A 19782-nucleotide genomic window follows, 5' to 3' on the forward strand; every position below is an offset into this window, starting at 1 on the left:
TAGAATTACTTATTTATTATCCTGATGTAAAATTGATTTAACTCCATCACAAAACTGCAGTATAAATGCATATATGCTTTTAGCCATTATACTATCATATATTATCAGGGAATTTCAAAAAAATACCTAAGATATTAATTCAGCTAAGGTTTTACTAAGCTAAGGCTTTCGGTCCACTCTTTTGAAGTTACCCACTTTTATTCCATAAGCAAAGAACATTTTTGAAGTCATCTATGATCATTAAACGTATCCAAGGGTAAAAACAAAATAAGTAAACAAACAAACTTTTCTTCACACCCTACAGCAAAAAAAGTTGATAAAATATTCAATAAATTATTCAAAACAAAGCACTTGAAAGTGCAAAAATCATAAATTTTTGCTGCTTTAGCACCAGTTCACTTAAAAGTGCCTTCTTCAAATTATGAGCTAAGCAAGGGCTGATCACTGGAGCACACACGTACATTCCTGTTGCTGCTAACTGAAGTCACCCAGTACAACAGTCGTTTATTTCATGGGCAAGCTGGTTCCTCGGGGAGGTATTCTAGGTGAAGGGTAAAAAACGCCTCTATAGCCAAGCTTGTTCCCATGTGACTGAGCGTAAAACATGGCACTTCATGCAGGATTCATTTCACCCAGCTTTTCACAGCATCTACAACGTAAATGTCTGTATCTGAGTCAGTGACATCAGGTTCTTTTTAGAGCCAAAGGCAAACAAGGACTGCTAAGGAATTATGTCACCCCTCAGATACATGACGCCTTAAAACCTGCCTGTTCTTCCCTACTGACTGTAAAATGACTTTAGGGTGACTACATCCAATAGACATCTTACATTACAGACATCATCTGAGGTTAGCATCATGCATGCTGTCCTTACAACATGAGGCACTGAAGTCTGGCTCCATAGAAACAGATGTTATTCTGTTAATCCCTGAAGCCACTGGTGCTAGAACAATACCGAAGGAGAAAAAACACTATCAGCTGGCCCTTCAAATGGGGTTTGAACAACCTAATTACCCCCAGAACACTGAAAACACTATGAAGGAATGATTATTTGGAATTCTCATTTAAAGAAGTCCATGGAGCATTGTCTTGTATTTCTAAATAATCAAGAAAAAAGATTACAAGGTAACCGTTTCATTTACTCCTTCCTTATTTATTTACTGCCACTTAAACGGTGACACTTAAAAAAAATGAAAGGAATTTAAAGGCAATAATTACCTTACAACAAATTTTATTGCTACAAAGAATACAACACTTATTCCACTTGAACTGCATTTGTTATGTGATGACACTGCATTCATTTTGTATACATTCATTCTGTATACACAGTATTTGTAATGCAAGTCTGTTATTACTAAAGTCTGATTCCTCCCCAAAGCAATTTTAAATATCATCCTGAATGGAACAAAATGGTAATGCAACTATAAGCTAACAGGCAGGTATCAGGGCAATAATTTAATACTGGACAAATAATTTTAATCCCAAAGCTTTATAAAATTATTTGACTTAATAGCACTAATTTTTAAAGCAAGTATAAATAAACTTATTTATTTCATCTTCTACACAAGAAGCCCAATTAACGCTCCTCAGACATCATAGTGGAGAGACAGAAATTGATTTGAAAACAAGGAATTTGAAATAGTTGCACAAATACAAGTTTTCCGTCTTTTTATGCAAACACTGTTCAGTATTTCATTTAATCCTGACTGGCACGATTAGACAAGGAGTGGCAACGTCCTTGCTCAAATATCTTTGAGAGCTGACAGTCTTGCTTACTGTCAACCATTCTCTTCTGTAAAGCTTTCTGAACAGGAAACATCAAGTTCATGGGGAAAGTGCTACCAAAGTAGCATCTGGCTTCTATAGACTTGTTTCAGCCCTATCTGTCTAGTTGTCAGCCCGGATATAGACCTAGAACTATGATTTGCAGTAGCCATGGTTCACCTGTCCAAACTGATTTCTCGTTACCCATAGCTTTGCGGCTGACATGGTCACATTCTTGCTGCAAACTTGACCACATGCTGTGAGCTGTTCAGGGAGAAGAAGAAATTGAAAATCTAGCAAACTCTCTGCAGCTTCCTGGGGAAGCGGAGATGGAGGTGCTGGTCTCTGAACCCACGTAACCAAGGACAGGATGCAGGGGAATGGCACAGAGCTGCACCAGGGGAGGTTCAGACTGGGCATTAGGAAAAATTCCTTTACCAAGAGGGTGGTCAAACACTGGAACAGGCTTCCTAGAGAGGTGCTTGATGCCCCACACCTGTCAGCGTGAAAATGCCCTCACTAACATGCTTTAACTTCTGGTTAGTCCTGAAGTGGTCAGGCGGATGGACTGGATCTTTGTAGGGCCCTTCCAACTGACTTGTTCTCTTCTATTCAAACTGCAAAATGGAACCAGAGAACTCAGGGGAGAGCAATAGGCAATAATTAAATTCCTGTAACATATCTAAAAGAAAATCAGTGAAAACAAACTCTTTTAAACATCACATAAAGCCAACCTAAGCGGCTAACAAGTGCTGAAAGTTGCCCTTATCAGCACTACGGTTATAAAATGGTTTGCTTTACTGTAAGCAGAAACTGTTCTGTAGTTATTTCTTGACATTGATTTCAAAAACTAATTAGTATTTACAGAACAATGTTTCTTTGTTGAAACACAGGTAGAATAAACACAAGAACTGACTTTCCAAAACTCACTAGTAAAACAAACATGAAAACAGATTGTTTAAAGTATCACTAATAAAGCTAGCTGATTCTGTAGAGCATTCTCTTTCCAATTAGTTGATATTCTTAAGAACATGTAAGATCTGTTTGTGTCCCTTTTTTCAACCTTGTAACTTAATGCTTTTATCTGGAAAGAAAACTTACAAGGTTTATAGTAAATATGAACAAAAATGATAATGAGATGGTTCTGTTTCTGGTCCCAGAACCCTTTTTTAATCAAGCAGGCAGTTTCATTTAAATCCAGGATTTTTTTTTCCTTTTTAAATATTATCAATGATAAAAGCACAAAAAGAATGCCAAGCACACTCTCCATTCTTGTTGGTTCTGTAACTCATGTTCAAATTAATTTTGGCCCAGTTTGCTCGTATATATAAAATGCAAACCAACATCAAAGAAGGCTAGCCATAACAAAAAAGTGTGCCAAACTTAGCATCAGCAACAATAAAAGTACTTTGCAGAGAAACAATCTTTGTAAGAAGCTACTCTTTGTTTCATATACATGGACATAATACAGGTCTGTGTCTCTTTGTAGTAGTAACAGATGCAGCAAGATTTTGGGGCTATTTGTAGCAGGGTCACAACTTCTTGTCCTAGGCACTTCCACTTATTTGTGAGGAAGTCCAAGCAATTTTCATGCAGCAACATTAGTTCCATCAGGACAGCGACCATGCCAAAACAAAGTAAAGGAACTTACAAGTATTTGTGCTTTGCTGACGGACTTTTAAATTCATGTAATCACAGTTTTAACCTAAAGCACTGCTGAAATCTTCAGTATAGGTTACTAACTTCAATACTTTCTGTAAAACTATGGAATTTTTTTGCCTCAAAAATTTGCAATTGCAACCTACAGATTGTATAAGACATCATTCTCTAACATTTTGGTACCAAAGCCACAGCTTTGGTGTCATACTGGGAAGTGACCAACCATTAGGGAAGTAACCAAACATAGTCTAGTAGACAACGCCAAGTTGGAAGGGAGTGTTGATCTGCTCAAGGGTAGGAGGACTCTACAGAGGGATCTGGATAGACTGGAACAATGGGCTGAGGCCAACTGCATGAGGTTCAACAAGGCCAAGTGCCAGGTCCTGCACCTGGGGCACAATAACCCCATGCAATGCTACTGGCTGAGGGAAGAGTGCCTGGAAAGCTGCCCAGCAGAAAGGGACCTGGGGGGTATTGGTCGGCAGCCAATCAGAGAGTGGTCTGGGTTGGAAGGGACCTTATAGGTCATCTAATTCCAGCCCCCTTGCCATGGGCAGGGACACCTCCCACTAGATCAGGTTGCCCAGGGCCCCAGCCAACCTGGCCTCAAACACTTCCAAGGATGGGGCATCCACAGTTTCTGTGGACAACCTGTTCCAGTGCCTCACCAATCTCATAGTAAAGAAAGCCAGCTGAGTATGAGCCAGCAGTGTGCTCAGATGGCCAAGAAGGCCAACAGAATCCTTGCTTGTATCAGTGTGGCAAGCAAGAGTAGGGAAGAGATTGTCCCTTTGTATTCGAGATGCAGCCTCACCAGAGCTGAGTCATGTGTTCAGATTTGTGCCCCTCACTACAGGGAGGACATTGAGGTGCAGGAGTGTGTCAAGAAAAGGGCAGCAAAGCTGGTGAACGGTCTACAGAACAAGTGTTATGAGGAGCAGCTGAGGGAGCAGGGGTTGTTTAGCTTGGAGAAAAGGAGACTCAGGGAAGACCTCATCAACCCCTACAACTACCTCAAAGGAGGTTGTAGTGGGTTGGGGGTTGGTCGCTTCTCACAAACAAGAAGAGGTGATATGAGGGGAAATGGCTTCAAGTTGCGCCAGGGAAGGTTTAGGTTAGATACTAGGAAAATTTTATTCACTGAAAGGGCTGTGGGGCATTGTAACAGGCTGCTCAGGGAAGTGGTTGAGTCACCATCCCTGGAGTTAGTTAGAAGACCTGTAGATGTGATGCTTAGGGACATGGTTTAGTGGTACACTTGGCAGTGCTAGGTTAAAGGTTGCACTAGATGATCCTTGCGGTCTTTTCCAACCTAAATGATTCTATGATTACTGCACTGAAATACATTCAATATGGTTAACAAAAGTTTTCTGCCCCTGCAGACTAAAAAAGCAATCAGTTGCCATGCAAAAATAACTTTTAATTTCATTTGCAACAATATATTGATCTATTTACACATATTTGGCTTCATCCTTAAAAATACTTGGACAGTAAAGTTCTAAAAGCTTCTTGTGGAAAAGTTCACAGCTGACACATTACATTTAATGACATAAAGCATAATTTGCATCCGGTAAAACAAGCATTTCCAGTGGTGTTACCTCACCCTTTGCAATTCCCACTTTTCTATAAGATGCTCCACTTCACCTCCGAGAACTGCAGTGTTACTGTCATCCAACAGCAAGAATCCATTTCTCACTTCAACAATTCCTGAAAGCTTAATTTTTGTTCCAGGTGGAGTGTTCAAGCTACAAGCAGAAACAAAACCAAGTATTTCACATATGTTTATTAATATTTTGCCACCAAAAAGAACACACATAAAACTATTTCTATTATACTTTCAACATTGTCATATTTCATAATAAACAATTAGCATCAAAAACCTTTGCAATAACTCCTTCAATAGGCACAGTAGTTTTCAACAGCTTTTTTGGAACACTTCCCATTCATTACACAAAGATGCCATATTGCAAATTAGATTCTAACAGAGATGAATGTTTGCAAATTGTCTGTTTGGTTAAAATCCAATTTAACAGTACCAAGCTAAGGATGTGATTTGTCTAGACTAACAGAAGATGTCTCAAAGTCAGTTGTCTAAGAATAAGTTCCTCATCCTAAGACTCATTTATAGTTAATAAACAGAGGATTTCCAGATGGTTAATCATCTCGTTTGTTTTAGACATTTAACTTAGGAGAAAACAAGGAACAGTTGAGAAAGATGCCTTCTATACATTGCTAACAGCCAGGACTGTTCCAGAATATAAAAACCATGCACCTTGTGGTGCTTCTTCTCTCATTACTCTATGATTTAAAAGCAGACGGATGCTCTCTGTGGTCAGCTCCCACAAGAAGGTACCTATCTTCTTCTCATTTGAATCTACCCTATAAAAAAAACAGCAGATGCATAAAGGAATCATGCATCTCCAACTCATAACTGAAAGATTTGACAAGCAGCACAATGTGGAAACAATTATTTTTACAGTAAGAAACAAAAGAGGACAGAGTGTTACAACCTTTCAAATAAGAAATAATAACCTCTTTAAAATATGCTAAAGCTATCATTGCAGTCACAGAATCATACCACATGGTGTCCTGGTTTCAGGTAGGACAGAGTTAATTTTCCTCCTAGTAGCTGGCAGGGTGCTATGTTTTGGATTAGAATGAGAAGAGCGCTGATAACATGCTGATGTTTTAATTGTTGTAGAGCAGTGCTTACACCAAGCCAAGGACTTTTCAGCTTCTCGCTCTGTCCTGCTAGCGAGCAGGCTAGGGATGCAGCAGGAGCTGGGAGGGGACAGACCCAGGACAGCTGACCCAAAGTGGCCAAAGGGGTATTCCATACCATCTGACGTCATGCTGAACAATATATAGGGGTGGCTAGCCGGGGTGGAGGGGGGGGCCGGCTGCTCGGGGATAGGCTGGGCATCGGTCAACGGGTGGTGAGCAATTGCATTGTGCATCACTTATTTCGTACACATTATTACTATTAATACTATTATTATTATTATTATTGTTGTTGTTATTATGTTCCCTGTCTTAATAAACTGTCTTTATCTCAACTCACAGATTTCACTTTCCCGTTTCTCTCCCCCATCCCGGAGAGGGAGGGGGGAGGGTGAGCGTACAGCTGTGTGGTGTTTGGCTGCCAGCCGGGCTAAACCACAACACATGGTAAGGAACATTCACAGAGAAGTCAGACAATTTTAGCGCTAGTAACTTAACCCTTAGCACTATTAATGGGTTTTCTGTATTGTTCTGATAGAAGCAAAGAAAATAAGATCAGAAAAAACAGACAAGAAAACAAGAACTTATGACACTACTACAGAAAGTAATGAGTTGTGACACTGGAGACTTTATCTGAACTTTCAAATTATGTCTTTTACTGATTGTTGGTCTTGTGTGTATTGTGTGCTCTGGAATCTAACACAGGACTCTGCCTTCCTTTTCTGCTCTTTTTATATTCACATTGGAATATGATATTCCAAGTTGTGAGGGCTCAAGCTAAAATTAAAATATCATCAAGTGCTCTACTTTTAGATCATCTTCACTCTAAACTGCAAGCTGTCTCCTACTCAGAATGAGCTGCTTAACAATCAAAGACAACATTTAAAAATGAAGTACAAAAGGTCTATGTCTAGCAGAGATAGACAGAGGAAGAAGATGCTTTTTAAATAGAAAGTCATCTGGAATGAAGAGCAAAGCATGCTGTTACTCCAGAGACTACACACTGGAGATTATTTTCAATATCTTAATGACTAAACAGACAAGAAATCCCCATGTTCAGCTGTAATTAGCTCTTTTGTCCTTCATTTTTAACTTAAGAAAAAATTACTAATTCAGTACAAGTTATAGCCTTGTCCGTGGTAGAGCAGCACTAATTGCATGAGGTTAGGTGTGTCAGGGCTGTGACATTCTCATTATCAAGTCAGACAAAAAAATCTACAAAAAAAAAAAAGAGATTTGGCTCAGGTTTGCACACACACAAAAGCCTGCTTGCCTTGTTAAGCCTGACTCAACAGATGGCTGCAAAAATCCTCTTCGGCATAAAGAGCATTGTAAATTACATTCATATACACTTCTGCATGCTACTTTAAAGTTCTCCCATATTTACAAAATCTGAGAAGGAAACGAGAATAAACCAAAGAGCAAAGTTGCCCACCTTATTTTTGACATACTACTGTATTCTATAGCTATGCAGCTTGTGTGTCCATCAGTCATCTGTAAACGTAACATTCTGGGAGCAGCCTGAGACTCTTCATTATCCTTTGGTGCAGCAACGTTGCGTATTTTCTGTATTTGCAGAACACACGGCCCTTCCAGCTATACATGCAAAACAGAAAAGACAAAAATGTTAACACCTTGAAGCAAGCACACTAATATCTAGATACACTAACAGATGCCCCCAGGCAAAGCAAAGTGTAATGTAATTAGGTAGTTATGTTCAATTTCTATCACTCACATACAGTATGCTCTAAAACATGACAAAAATGGCTTTTTCAGAGAAACAGCTGTAATGATGCTTCATACATCTCTAAAATATAGAGTATGGAAAAGAAGTGAAAGATTTGGAGTGAGGGTACAAAAGAAAAAACAAAGACTTCGAATACTGTATTTGTGGTGGAGGATTTCTGTAAAAACTGCAGAGGTTATGGTCATCTGGAATCTACTTAAACTTAAAGATTTTGTATAATTTCTTTCAATAACTGAATGTTTGAAGAAGATAGTATAAACAACAGTATTTTCAGTTATTTCTGTCCGAGTCTTAAATGACCAATCCTGTTTCTCATATGAATGGAGCTTTCTTTCCCCTTGATTTCAACAGAAGCACAACTGGATAATTTAATGTATAATAGGAAAGCAAGTCCCCCTCAATCAACTGACTTCAAAAAAGAAGCCACAAAGAGATAACGATGAATATTTTTCTCTTCTAGAATTTTTGTACAGAAAGACTATTTCTATAGTAGTGAATGACACACTGCCACACTCAAATTGCTTCAACGCATTAAGCCTAGCTTATTACAAATTAAAACTTTTTTTTTTTTTTTAAAAAACAACATACAATGTTTTCAAAGTACAAATGAAGAAGCGTTAGTTATGTGAGAAGCACTCCTAGTTGACCACAACAAGATCTGGTACTCAGCTGAACAGTAACTTTATTATGATTGCAATTTCTCTCATAAACGTTAAGTAAATTTTAGTTCTGGACATGTGTTTTTGTTTTTAAATAACTGTTTGATAGACCCCTTACAATTCTGGAGCACAAAGAAATTAGAGCTAGGCTAACTATGAATATATATGCAAATAGATTCAGGTTTTCTTATACACTGTATCAAGCATGCATTACAATAAAGCACAGCTGCACATTTGTCGAGCTTAGACAATAGCGTCTGCTTCTTTAACGATGAAAATTACATGTTACTTCAAAGAAACAGGTGCAAAAGAAGAATAGAAGAATGGTACTCTTAAGTAACTACACTATATTAACAACCTATTTGTTTATATAGACTTAATCAGGTTCTTAGAGCTTCCCTGTCTCAATTCAGCTCAGTTTCCCTCTCACCACATAAAACGATCATATAGTCATAGCAGAAGAAGTCCATCTTCCTGCAGAAGGAGGACTACCATCACAAAATTCCAAGTGAATCCAGAAGACCTATGCCAGTAGTCTTTGCATGGACTACTTCAAAGAATCACTTTAACCCACCACATAAAAATCCTCTTAACTTGGCCAAGTTACAAAGACACATGAAGGCAATGTTAATATTTAAGTTTCCAAGTAGCTGTTCTCACTGAGCACAATGAAGAGTCACATCAAATCCAATAATAGCAAGACTCTGTAGGTACCGTTTTTACATTCAAGAGAGTTCATCAACCCAAAGTTAAAAGCTCTCTAGACCACTCTGCAGTGCTTGCTCACAGCTCCTTCAAGCCACAGGTTTCACACTGTTCTCTTTGCACTTTTTTAAGATGAAAATCATTAGATTCTGGTAAAATAACCATGTTGCACAATCCCAAAGAAAGAGCAAACTACAACTGTACTATCTGGAACCTAAGAATGAAGGCATTACCTAAATGATAATACGGGATTACATAATCACAGAATCATCTAGGTTGGAAGAGACCTCCAAGATCACCGAGTCCAATCTCTGACCTAACACTAACAAGTCTTCCACTAAACCGTATCACTAAGCTCAACATCTAAACGTCTTTTAAAGACCTCCAGGGACGGTGACTCAACCACTTCCCTGGGAAGCCCATTCCAATGCCTAACAACCCTTTCAGTAAAGAAGTTCTTCCTAATATCCAACCTAAACCTCCCCTGGTGCAACTTTAGCCCATCCCTCATCCTATCACTGGGCACATGGGAGAATAGACCAATCCCCACCTCGCTACAGCCTCCTTTAATGTACCTGTAGAGTGCGATAAGGTCACCCCTGAGCCTCCTCTTCTCCTAGCTGAACAATCCCAGCTCCCTCAGCTGCTCCTCGTAGACTTGTTCTCCAGACCCCTCACTAGCTTCGTTGCCCTTCTCTGGACATGCTCCAGCACCTCAATGTCCTTCTTGTAGCAAGGGGCCCAAAAATGAACACAGTACTCGAGGTGCGGCCTCACCAGAGCCGAGTACAGGGGCACAATCACTTCCTAGTCCTGCTGGCCACACTGCTTCTTATACAAGCCAGGATGCTGTTGGCCTTCTTGGCCACCTGAGCACACTGCTGGCTCATATTCAGCCGACTATCAACCAGGTCCTTCTCTGCCAGGCAGCTTTCCAACCACTCATCTCCCAGCCTGTAGCGCTGCTTGGGGTTGTTGCGCCCCAGGTGAAGGACCTGGCACTTGGCCTTGTTGAACTTCATACAGTTGGCCTCAGCCCATTGGTCCAGCCTATCCAGACCCTCCTGCAGAGCCTTCCTACCCTCGAGCAGATCGACACACACACCTAACTTGGTGTCGTCTGCAAACTTACTGAGGTGCACTTGATCCCCTCATCCAGATCATCGATAAGATATTAAAGAGAACTGGCCCTAGTACTGAGCCCTGAGGGACTCTACTAGTGACCGGCCTCCAACTGGATTTAACTCCATTCACCAGAACTCTTTGGGCCCGGCTACCCAACCAGTTTCTAACCCAACGAAGCATACACCAGTCCAAGTCATGAGCAGCCAGTTTCTTGAGGAGAATGTTGTGGGAAACACTGTCAAAAGCCTTACTGAAATCAAGGTATACCAGGTCCACAGCCTTTCCCTCATCCACTAACGTGACAAAGCGTGTCACTTTGTCATAGAAGGAGAAAGATTGTATACAAGATTGTATACAAGAAAACAGTTGCTCCAGAAGTATTTGCTAACTGGACAAACAACTGCACACATATTAATGAATAATCTTAGTTTTTCAATGTGAAAAGTACAGTATCATCTTATACAATATAATATATAGTATTGTGCTATATAATGACATTATAATATTCATACTGAAAGTTTAAAATTTATTTATGTGAAAACTACTAGATAAATCAGAACTCTTGACCTTGAAACGGAAGAATGAGACAAAAGGTAGTGACTGGAAGTTGAGGTTTAATGAATTCAAAGGCAGAAGTAAGGCACATATGTTATCAAGTGATAATGAATTTCCAGAGTAAGCTACTTTTTTCTATAACACTATTTTAAAATACTTTTAAAATTTTATAACTAAAATTTATTTTAAATTTGTGCCAATCTGGAATGTGAAAGACGATAGAATTACTTTGTTCACAGCCCTTTTCAGCTTCCTGATTTCAGTACATCACCCTTCTCTTTGATGTCTTTTACAGACTTTACTAATGTGTTTCTTTTTCACTCTACTGAGACTTTAAGCGAAGTATTTGTCAAAATCATTCAAGTGTAGACTTTTAAGACCACCTTCATAATTTCAAAATGAAGTGCATCTATTTACTTTAAGAACTATTTGTCAAGCAGACCATGATTAGACAAAACTTAGATTTCCTCAGCTTATATTCATAGATAAAACCTCATATATGTGTAGTATAAAAAGTCAATGAGACATACCACTCCTTCCTCTTCATCCACAAAACCCATCAACGCTAATTCAAGAACATACATGACTCTTGTAAAGAAGAACAACAGGAAAAAATGAAAACAGTATAAACAAATATCCACATTATTATGTGATACAATGTACTCAGGTCTTTCTAGACACAGTTTAAATAAATTAAAACATAATTTACTCATATTTAGTTAACTCATAGGCTTCTTCAATACGAAGAAACATATTTAAGTACTTCACATTGTGTTCAGAAAAAAGAGTCTGTAATGTTAACTATACACTCCGACTGGACAGGGCTAGTATATCAACCACTGGATATACTATGTAGAACAAATCAAAAGCCCTTCCAGCAAATCCCGAAAGTCACTAAAACTATTTAATACCAGTGGTCTTCAAACAGTACTTACACTTGCCACAGGGTCAGCAAGTTAAGACACTGCTGCACACAAACAGGATGGCAGCAATTATCCTTACAACAAGAGATGTTCCAGATCAAGCTAGAACCAGAAGCATACTAACTTGCCAAAGTACTGTGATCAAGGTAGAAAATCTTCTAATAAATCAGTCCCTTCTGATCTCAAAGTTACAGAGGTAAAATCTGAAACAATTCCCAATAGCTACCTAATGATTTTTAGTAATATAACAACTAGACTATAACGTACTGTTTTCAAGATACCGCCTGCCTAGAGGCATTGCTTTGACGCACTTAACCTCATCTGAAAACACAAGTCAACCTTTCACAAGGACTTCGCTATATCTATTATATCTAGCATTTTCTACTTTTTCTCAAAAATACAGATGGAATCATGCCTCTTTAAAGCTCCTGAAATAGGCAATAGGAGCTAAGAACACAATCAAAACATTGAAAAGGTGAAGAGTTCAAGCATGAGAGCTTACCTAAAGCTGCTAAATAGCTCTCTCTAGACAGACTATCACTCAGTTCGATCTGTCAGCATCACTGCATGCACAGCCACAAGTACCTAAGCCTGTCAAAATCATCTCAATTATAAAAGATCGATGAAAAATTCATTTTTGACATATGCAGCTTCAAACACAGAGCAATCACTCTCAATGGAAGCTAAATACAAGCACCTCAAGACTGAAGCTTTTTAATGCAGATCAGTTGTAATTGGAACAGCAAATTCAATCGTGCCTTAAACAAAATAAAAGAGGCTGTAGGAAACCATGACATCCACAATCAAAGAGATGGTAGAAGGCAACTGAGCACTGTTAGTTATACTAATGTACTGGCAGAAATTGGGAAGCACATGAGTAGCTTTAAACAGTAATTAAAATAGGTAGCAAGTTATGTTCTAACTGCTTACCATCAGCCTGTCAGTACTTGGAAAGCATTTCTCTGATGTCAGAAACGAAATCCTTTCTGAACACTCGTGGAATGAATGTTTCAATTGTAATGGAGCATACATACTCAAAACGAAGCTATACCCTAAATGTAACATCACTACTAAAATGTACATTATAACTTGTTATAACAGACCTCCTTGCATCTTCATTACATTAAAAGTACTCCACATACATTCATGGCATACAGTCATCCGGATGGAAATACGAGGGTTCAGCCTTCTTAAATCCTATGCAAATGTGGCCATCTTGTGGTTAATGGTGGTTATATAGATTTTTAAGGCCATGCAAAACAGATACAATGAGAGTGAATAAAAGATTTTTGTGTATCAGTGACTAAAGTTGACAATCACCTATATAGTCAACTGCCCGTATCGTTTCACATTTAGACTCTATTCTGTCTTTTATGAAAATATTTGCCTATTGTCTTAATGCTACAAAACAAAGTTATTTTCCATGCAAGATGGAAAATATATGTTCTCAAGATACAGATACACAATACTGATTCTAGTTTTGGATAGGAGGAACAACAGAAACGTGTCATTTTTCTTCCCTCCTGAAGCAATTCTGAACCACAGGTACCTTCTACTGAGAGATTACACAAGTACTTTTACACATCTCAAACTAGGCAGCAGCACTTATTAAGTAGTCAGATTTGCCTAACTTTACTAAATGAAAAAACTGTACCATTAGGAAAGCAAAGATCAGTGTACTATCTACTAGTTTGTGCTAAAAGCTATAGAAAAGTCATTCACAGACTTTTTCTTTACAGTCCATACTTCTTTTCTAAAGCTGGAGGACTACCTTTCTCCAGCAAAAGGTTTACGGAGTTTTTTTTTCTAGAATAACCATCTAAAAGCTATGATTTTAATAAAAAACAGTTGATTGAAGTAAGACCAAACTAAATTTTAGTAAAAGTTCACACACAGAAAGTCCAATCTCCTTAGCAGTGTCAACAGAAGCAGACAAGCTTGGAATTTAAGAAATAATAAAACAAAAATGAATGCGTGCCACAATTTTCCTTCATCCCATTTCCTCTGGCTTCTCAAAACCCCTGTCACTGTTGCCACGAGTTATTCACAAGGAAAAAAAAAAAGCTCTTTCCCACTGTTTGTATTTTTACTCTTTACGACTGAAAATGAAAGGAATAGATACACACTGACTTCTCTCAATTACCTAACTATATGGGAAATAGAAGTACCTTGAATCAAGCAAACTTTCATTTCAAAAAATTTGGATTGGATTGGATTCCTGCAGCACTCAATCCTACTATCCAGTCTTCCATCCCCATCAACGGTAAGACAACCCCCTGCAGAAATATATCAAGCTCCATTCACTAACAACGACAGTTGCCTTTAAAAAAAAAAGTAACTATTGCTACAGGGAAAAAATGTTCCAGAATATTATTGCTCTGATTATTAAGCACTTTTTTTTCTCCCCAGTTTTAATTTAGACTTCTTGACAACTAGTTTAAATCAATTTTTCCACCGAAAACTCTCTTCCAATTTAAACTAATCTTACTCTTTTATTACTTCCTTCTTTTTGATGTGCTTACACACTCTGTTCCTCCCCGATTCCAAGTTTGCTGCCTGGAAACATACATTCCTTTCCACTTCCCGCTTATCCTAGTAATACTCCCTTGTATTCACAGTATCTGAATTTTATCTTTCTCAAAAACAATGACCAAAATCATACAATCATCAACTGCAACAGAACCTCAGCAATGTCTTCCCAGATCTAGAGGTGTCTCAAAACACATCTTAATTCCACTTTCCTTTTCGCAGCTGCATTGCACTGTTTACAGGCAGCAGCAACTTCTATAACCAAGTTTCTCTCCTCTGCATTGACTCCCAAGTGAGAGAGTTCTAAGCCTACAGCAGGACTGTCAGTCCCCAAATACGTGATTTCACATTTTATACATACAACTTTTGCTTACTCAGACACAGTAATCACAACTTTCATACACCTTCCCGATTTTGCCACAGAAGTTAGAATATCCATACTGAAAATGGAGGCAAACTATCAAGCTAGAAAAAAAAAAATCATTTATCTCCTTATTACATCTTTAATTTAAGAGCCTTTTTATATTGAAATCCGTGAGTCTGGATTTAAAATCACTGAAATCACATCATTACTCTCCCTAATCATTACTTCCCTTTTATCACATTTTTCCTTTTTCAGTGGACAATTTTAGTTCTGAACATACACTGGATAACCTTAAATTAAAAGCCTGTTGATCTACAAATTAGTTGCTTATCCACTAGCTCAGTAAGTCAACATAAATCAATCAATAACCACTCTTCCCCCCACACACACACTCATCTTTTAAAATATACTAAATTTTTCACAAATCACACAACATCTCCAAGCATAAAGGTCACACTTGTAAGTTTTCCCTACAATCTAACAAAAAATGCATAATTTCCAACATCTTTTCCAAGAACAACACTCTAAGTCTTGTCATCCAAGTGCAGTAACTTGCTTTTTACACTGCGATCTGAACCACTCCAAAAGACAAGATCAAAAAAACACTATTTCCAGTATTTCCTATGTCTGCAACACACTTAAAATTGTTTGTTTAGTCAAAACTGCTAATCTAAAAAAGTTCATTCTTGTATTTCTTACTGGAATTCTAAAAGAGCAACATTAAGTGAAGAGACCTTTTATCAATGTGCCATCCAACATTTGGAGCGCTGGACAATGTACATAAGTACATGAACTTTAAATTCTTTTTTCACTGGTCCGATGACTACAAGATCATACACATTTCCTACCTTGAATAGCCACAGAAATGATTTTACAATAAACTAATATCAAGCCTTTGTTTTCTGTTAGTAATTAAATTGCATAGGTGTCATAGCCCTCCTACCCTCAAGCAAATCAGCACTCCCACCCAGCTTGGTGTTATCAGCAAACTTACTGAGAGTGCACTTGATCCCCTCGTCCAGATCACTGAAAAAGATACTAAGCAGAATAGGACCCAGTGCTGAGCCCTGGGGAAACTGCTAGTGACCGGCCTCCAGCTGGATTTAACTCCATTCACAACAACACTTTGGGCCTGGCCACCCAGACAGTTTTTTACCCAGTGAAGAGTACAACCATCCAAGCCATGAGCAGTCAGCTTCTCCAGAAGGATGCTGTAGGAAACTGTGTCAAAAGCTTTACTAAAGTCTAGACAAACAACATCCACAGCCTATTCCTCACCTACTAAGTACGTCACCTTTTGCCGTAGAAGGAGATCAGGTACATCAAGCAAGACCTGCCTTTCATAAACCTATGTTGTCTGGGCCTGAACACCTGGTTGTCATGTATGTGCTGTGTGATGGTACTCAGGATGATCTGCTCCATAACCTCTACTGGCACTAAAATGGAGAAGTTACTAGGTATATTCTCAAGTTAACAGCTGAACAACTACCTCTAAAGAAACCCAACAGTAATGCAACAAACCTCTGAAAACAAAACAAAACAAAAAAACACTATCAAAATCACTTTCAACTGAAATCATGTTTCAACAGCAAAACTAACTACGGCAAGCATGATCGTGCACCCAACAATACTTGGAGAATTACATTTATCATAGAATGGTTTGGGTTGGAAGGGACCTTAAAGATTATCTAGATCCAGCTCCCTTGCCATGGGCAGGGACACCTCCCACCACACCAGATTGCTCCAAGCCCCATCCAGCCTGGCCTTGAACACTTCCAGGGGTGGGGCATCCACAACTTCTCTCAGCAGCCTGTTCCAGTGCATCACCACCCTCATAGTAAAGAATTTTATCCTCGTATTAACTAAATCTGCCCTTTTTTAGCTTAAAACTGTTACCCTGGTACTATCACAACACCTCATAGTAAAGAGATCTTGCCCATCTTTCTTATGCCCCCCTATAGGTACTGGAAGGCCGCTGCAAGGTCTCCCTGGTGCCTTCTTTTCTCCAGGTTGAACAACCCCAACTCACTCCCTCAGCCTGTCTTCATAGAAGTGCTCCAGCCCCGCTATCATTCTTGACTCCTCTGGACTCATTACTAGGCCCATGTCCTATAGGACATACCTAATATGTCTATGTCCTTCTTATGCTGAGGGTCCCAGAGCTGAACCCAGTACCCTAGGAGGAGTCTCATAAAAGCAGAGTAGAGAAGGACAATCACCTCCCTCGAACTGCTGGCCACGCTTCTTTTGATGCGGCCCAGGATGCAGTTGGCTTTCTGGGCTGCAAGCACACATGTTCTTCAGCAACCAACGCCCCCAGGTCTTTTTCCTCTGGGCTGCTCTCAACCCATTCTCAACCCAACATGTGTTTGCACCTGGGATTGCCCTGACCCAGGTACAGAGCCTTGCACTTGGCCTTGTTGAAGTATTTAACCAAATATGCTTAGATTTTGTCAATATTACATGATCTGAAGTGCAAAATTCAGTAATACTCAATTAAGCAACTGCAAAATAAACAGTGTAAAAACAGATGACAAGAAGTACTTTGTTTGTTTTCCATACTTCGAAAACAGAATGCTGAAGGGGAAGAAAAATATTCAAATCATAGATATAAGAAAAAGAATAGATTTTTTTTTCCTTTTTCTAGGTGGAAAAAAAAAGCTTTAAGCACTGAAATAACTTTAACTGTACGTTACTCGAAAACATAAAGTGGTAATCTATCAAAAATTCATAAACTAACACCTTGCAAAAAAAAAGTTTTTGAAGTAGCACTTGCAAAAACAGTTCCACATAGTAAGAAATAAAATCAATAATACTTCTTCCAGAAAGTTGCTTTAATAAGTAATGGGTTTCATGTGTGGACTGCTGTCTGGCTAACCACTATGAACTATCGCCCAAGAATGGTATCTCTCAAGTGGACTTTTCGTAGCTGACAATGATGTTCCTCTGTTTTGTTGTTACAGAAGCTTGTGGTAAATCAGTCACCACCCCATTCGGACAACAGCATCAGCAGAAATAAATCCAAACAGCTCTTAAACAGCCTTTCTCATCAATCTTGCTTTCTCAAAAGAATGCTGCCTTGATTTATTGCTATAGTGAATTTCAACCGTAACGAAATATGTTTCTCAAGAACTTTCACATCAAAAATACAGATCATCAATATTGGGAAATTAGGGATAATGATTTGAATAGAGAACTACCTCTAGCTTTAAAATAAAAACTCCTTCATTCAACTCTCTTAAATGAAGAAAACAGGAAGGGCATACCAGTGAGGTCAAATTCAATTTTATCTAAACATACAGTATACATGTCAAAAATCTGGCATATCTAAACTTCGAATATAATACTATCCTGTGGAATATAAAGCATTGCATCATGACATGGTTTATCCACATAACCCGTAAGCTGCACAACCACAGGTACATGACAAAGTTTATAACCTTAATCGTGTTATCTGTGGATACTGTGAAGTATCAACACTTAGCATTATGTATCATAATTACACAACTATTTTCCTTTATTCCTAACCTGCTTTGCTGCACTCACAAGAATAAAGAAGAAAAAAAACTTTTGATACTACGTCAAGATCAAAGAGGTTAAACTGTTTCTGAGTGATAAGGAAGTTGTTAGGATCATTCATGTTTATTTAAGCATTTCAAAGTTCAGAAGTAAAAAGTCTTCATTATAAAGCATAGTGAGCAAACTAATGTAATATATTATTCTATAATGTACTCAAATATTGGCTTCATTTGTATGTTGAATAATGACAAAAACAGACTAACGCAGTGCAGAAGTCTGTCATCGCACAGAAATCACAACAAAAAAGTGAAATTAATATTGTCTACCTTTTCCACCTTTCCACCATTGATGTCACTGGGGAGGAATTTCTTGCCAATAGTTCTTAAATCTGTCTGAAATTAACAGAGAAGACAAGAGTATATTAACCTAAAATATCCCATTTCAAAAAAAAATAATATCATAAAAAGCAAAAAGTGCATTTCTTCTATACTGCCAATCACTTGTACAGTATTAAAAAAGTCCCTCTAACCCTCCATATAAGATGAAAAAAATCAACTACTTAAAGTAATTTTCAACACATTTTCAAAGACAGTTAAAAATGCTTTTAATCATTGAAAAGAAATGACTAAGTAATGCTTATTTATTAGACTCAACTCTGATGTTTAATACAGGCAAACTTCTTCCCTCTTCATCTGGCACTTAAGAGAAAAGCGTTTTTAATTTTTGTGTTTTTACACATACAAATCCATCATAAAAGGTTGGGAACATTTCTGCAATTAAACCTAGAGTAAAAGTCTAGGTCACATTTCTATTAAATGCCTTTCAACTTAAATGTCTGTCTGATTATTTCTCTTAGAAGTGAGGTAAACAGCTACATGACATTATTCAGCAACTATGCAACACAGCTGTTGATGGTATTTAACTGAAGAACTCATATGATCAAAGGAATAAATCTTTACAAAAACACCTTCCCCTAACCACAGGTTGGACAAGCATATCAATCAGGATGATGCACGACAAAAGGATAGCCTGGATGGCTTATATGTGGAGCATGTTAAAATAGGAAATGGAATAAAAACTAATTAAACTTTACACATCAAGTTTTTGCAGAGGGACCTGGACAGGTTGGATCGATGGGCAGAGGCCAGTGGGATGAGGTTCAACATGGCTAAGTGTTGGGTCCTGCACTTTGACCATGACAGCCCCATGCAACGCTACAGGCTTGGTGCAGAGTGGCTCAAAAGCTGTGCAGAGGAAAAGGATCTGGAGGTGTTGGTCAATGCTTGCTTGAACATGAGCCGACAGTGTGCCCAGGTGGCCAAGAAGGCCAACAACATCCTGGCTTGTATCAGGAATAGTGTAGCCAGCAGGACCAGGGAGGTGATTGTCCCCCTGTACTCAGCTCTGGTGAGGCCACATCTCGAGCACTGTGTTCAGCTTTGGGCCCCTCACTACAAGAAGGACATTGAGGCCCTGGAGCATGTCCAGAGCAGGGCTACAAAACTGGTGAAG

At 38.6% G+C, this 19782-nt stretch overlaps 1 protein-coding gene across 2 annotated transcripts in view; it reads right to left on the reverse strand.

Moving 5' to 3' along the window:
• TDRD3 (tudor domain containing 3) overlaps positions 1-19782 on the reverse strand; it is a 108771-nt gene that overhangs the window by 45756 nt on the left and 43233 nt on the right. The window contains exons 3-5 of one of the 2 annotated variants that reach the window (XM_040540765.1): positions 18597-18662; positions 7580-7740; positions 5027-5168 (exon numbers count right to left, since the gene is read on the reverse strand). In XM_040540765.1, the coding sequence (XP_040396699.1) occupies positions 5027-5168; positions 7580-7740; positions 18597-18662 (369 nt within the window). The remainder of the gene's footprint in view (positions 1-5026; positions 5169-7579; positions 7741-18596; positions 18663-19782) is intronic. The other variant, XM_040540774.1, reaches the window with a different exon arrangement.

This window comes from Cygnus olor, chromosome 1 (genome assembly GCF_009769625.2).
Source record: "Cygnus olor isolate bCygOlo1 chromosome 1, bCygOlo1.pri.v2, whole genome shotgun sequence".
Taxonomy (NCBI): Eukaryota; Metazoa; Chordata; class Aves; order Anseriformes; family Anatidae; genus Cygnus; species Cygnus olor.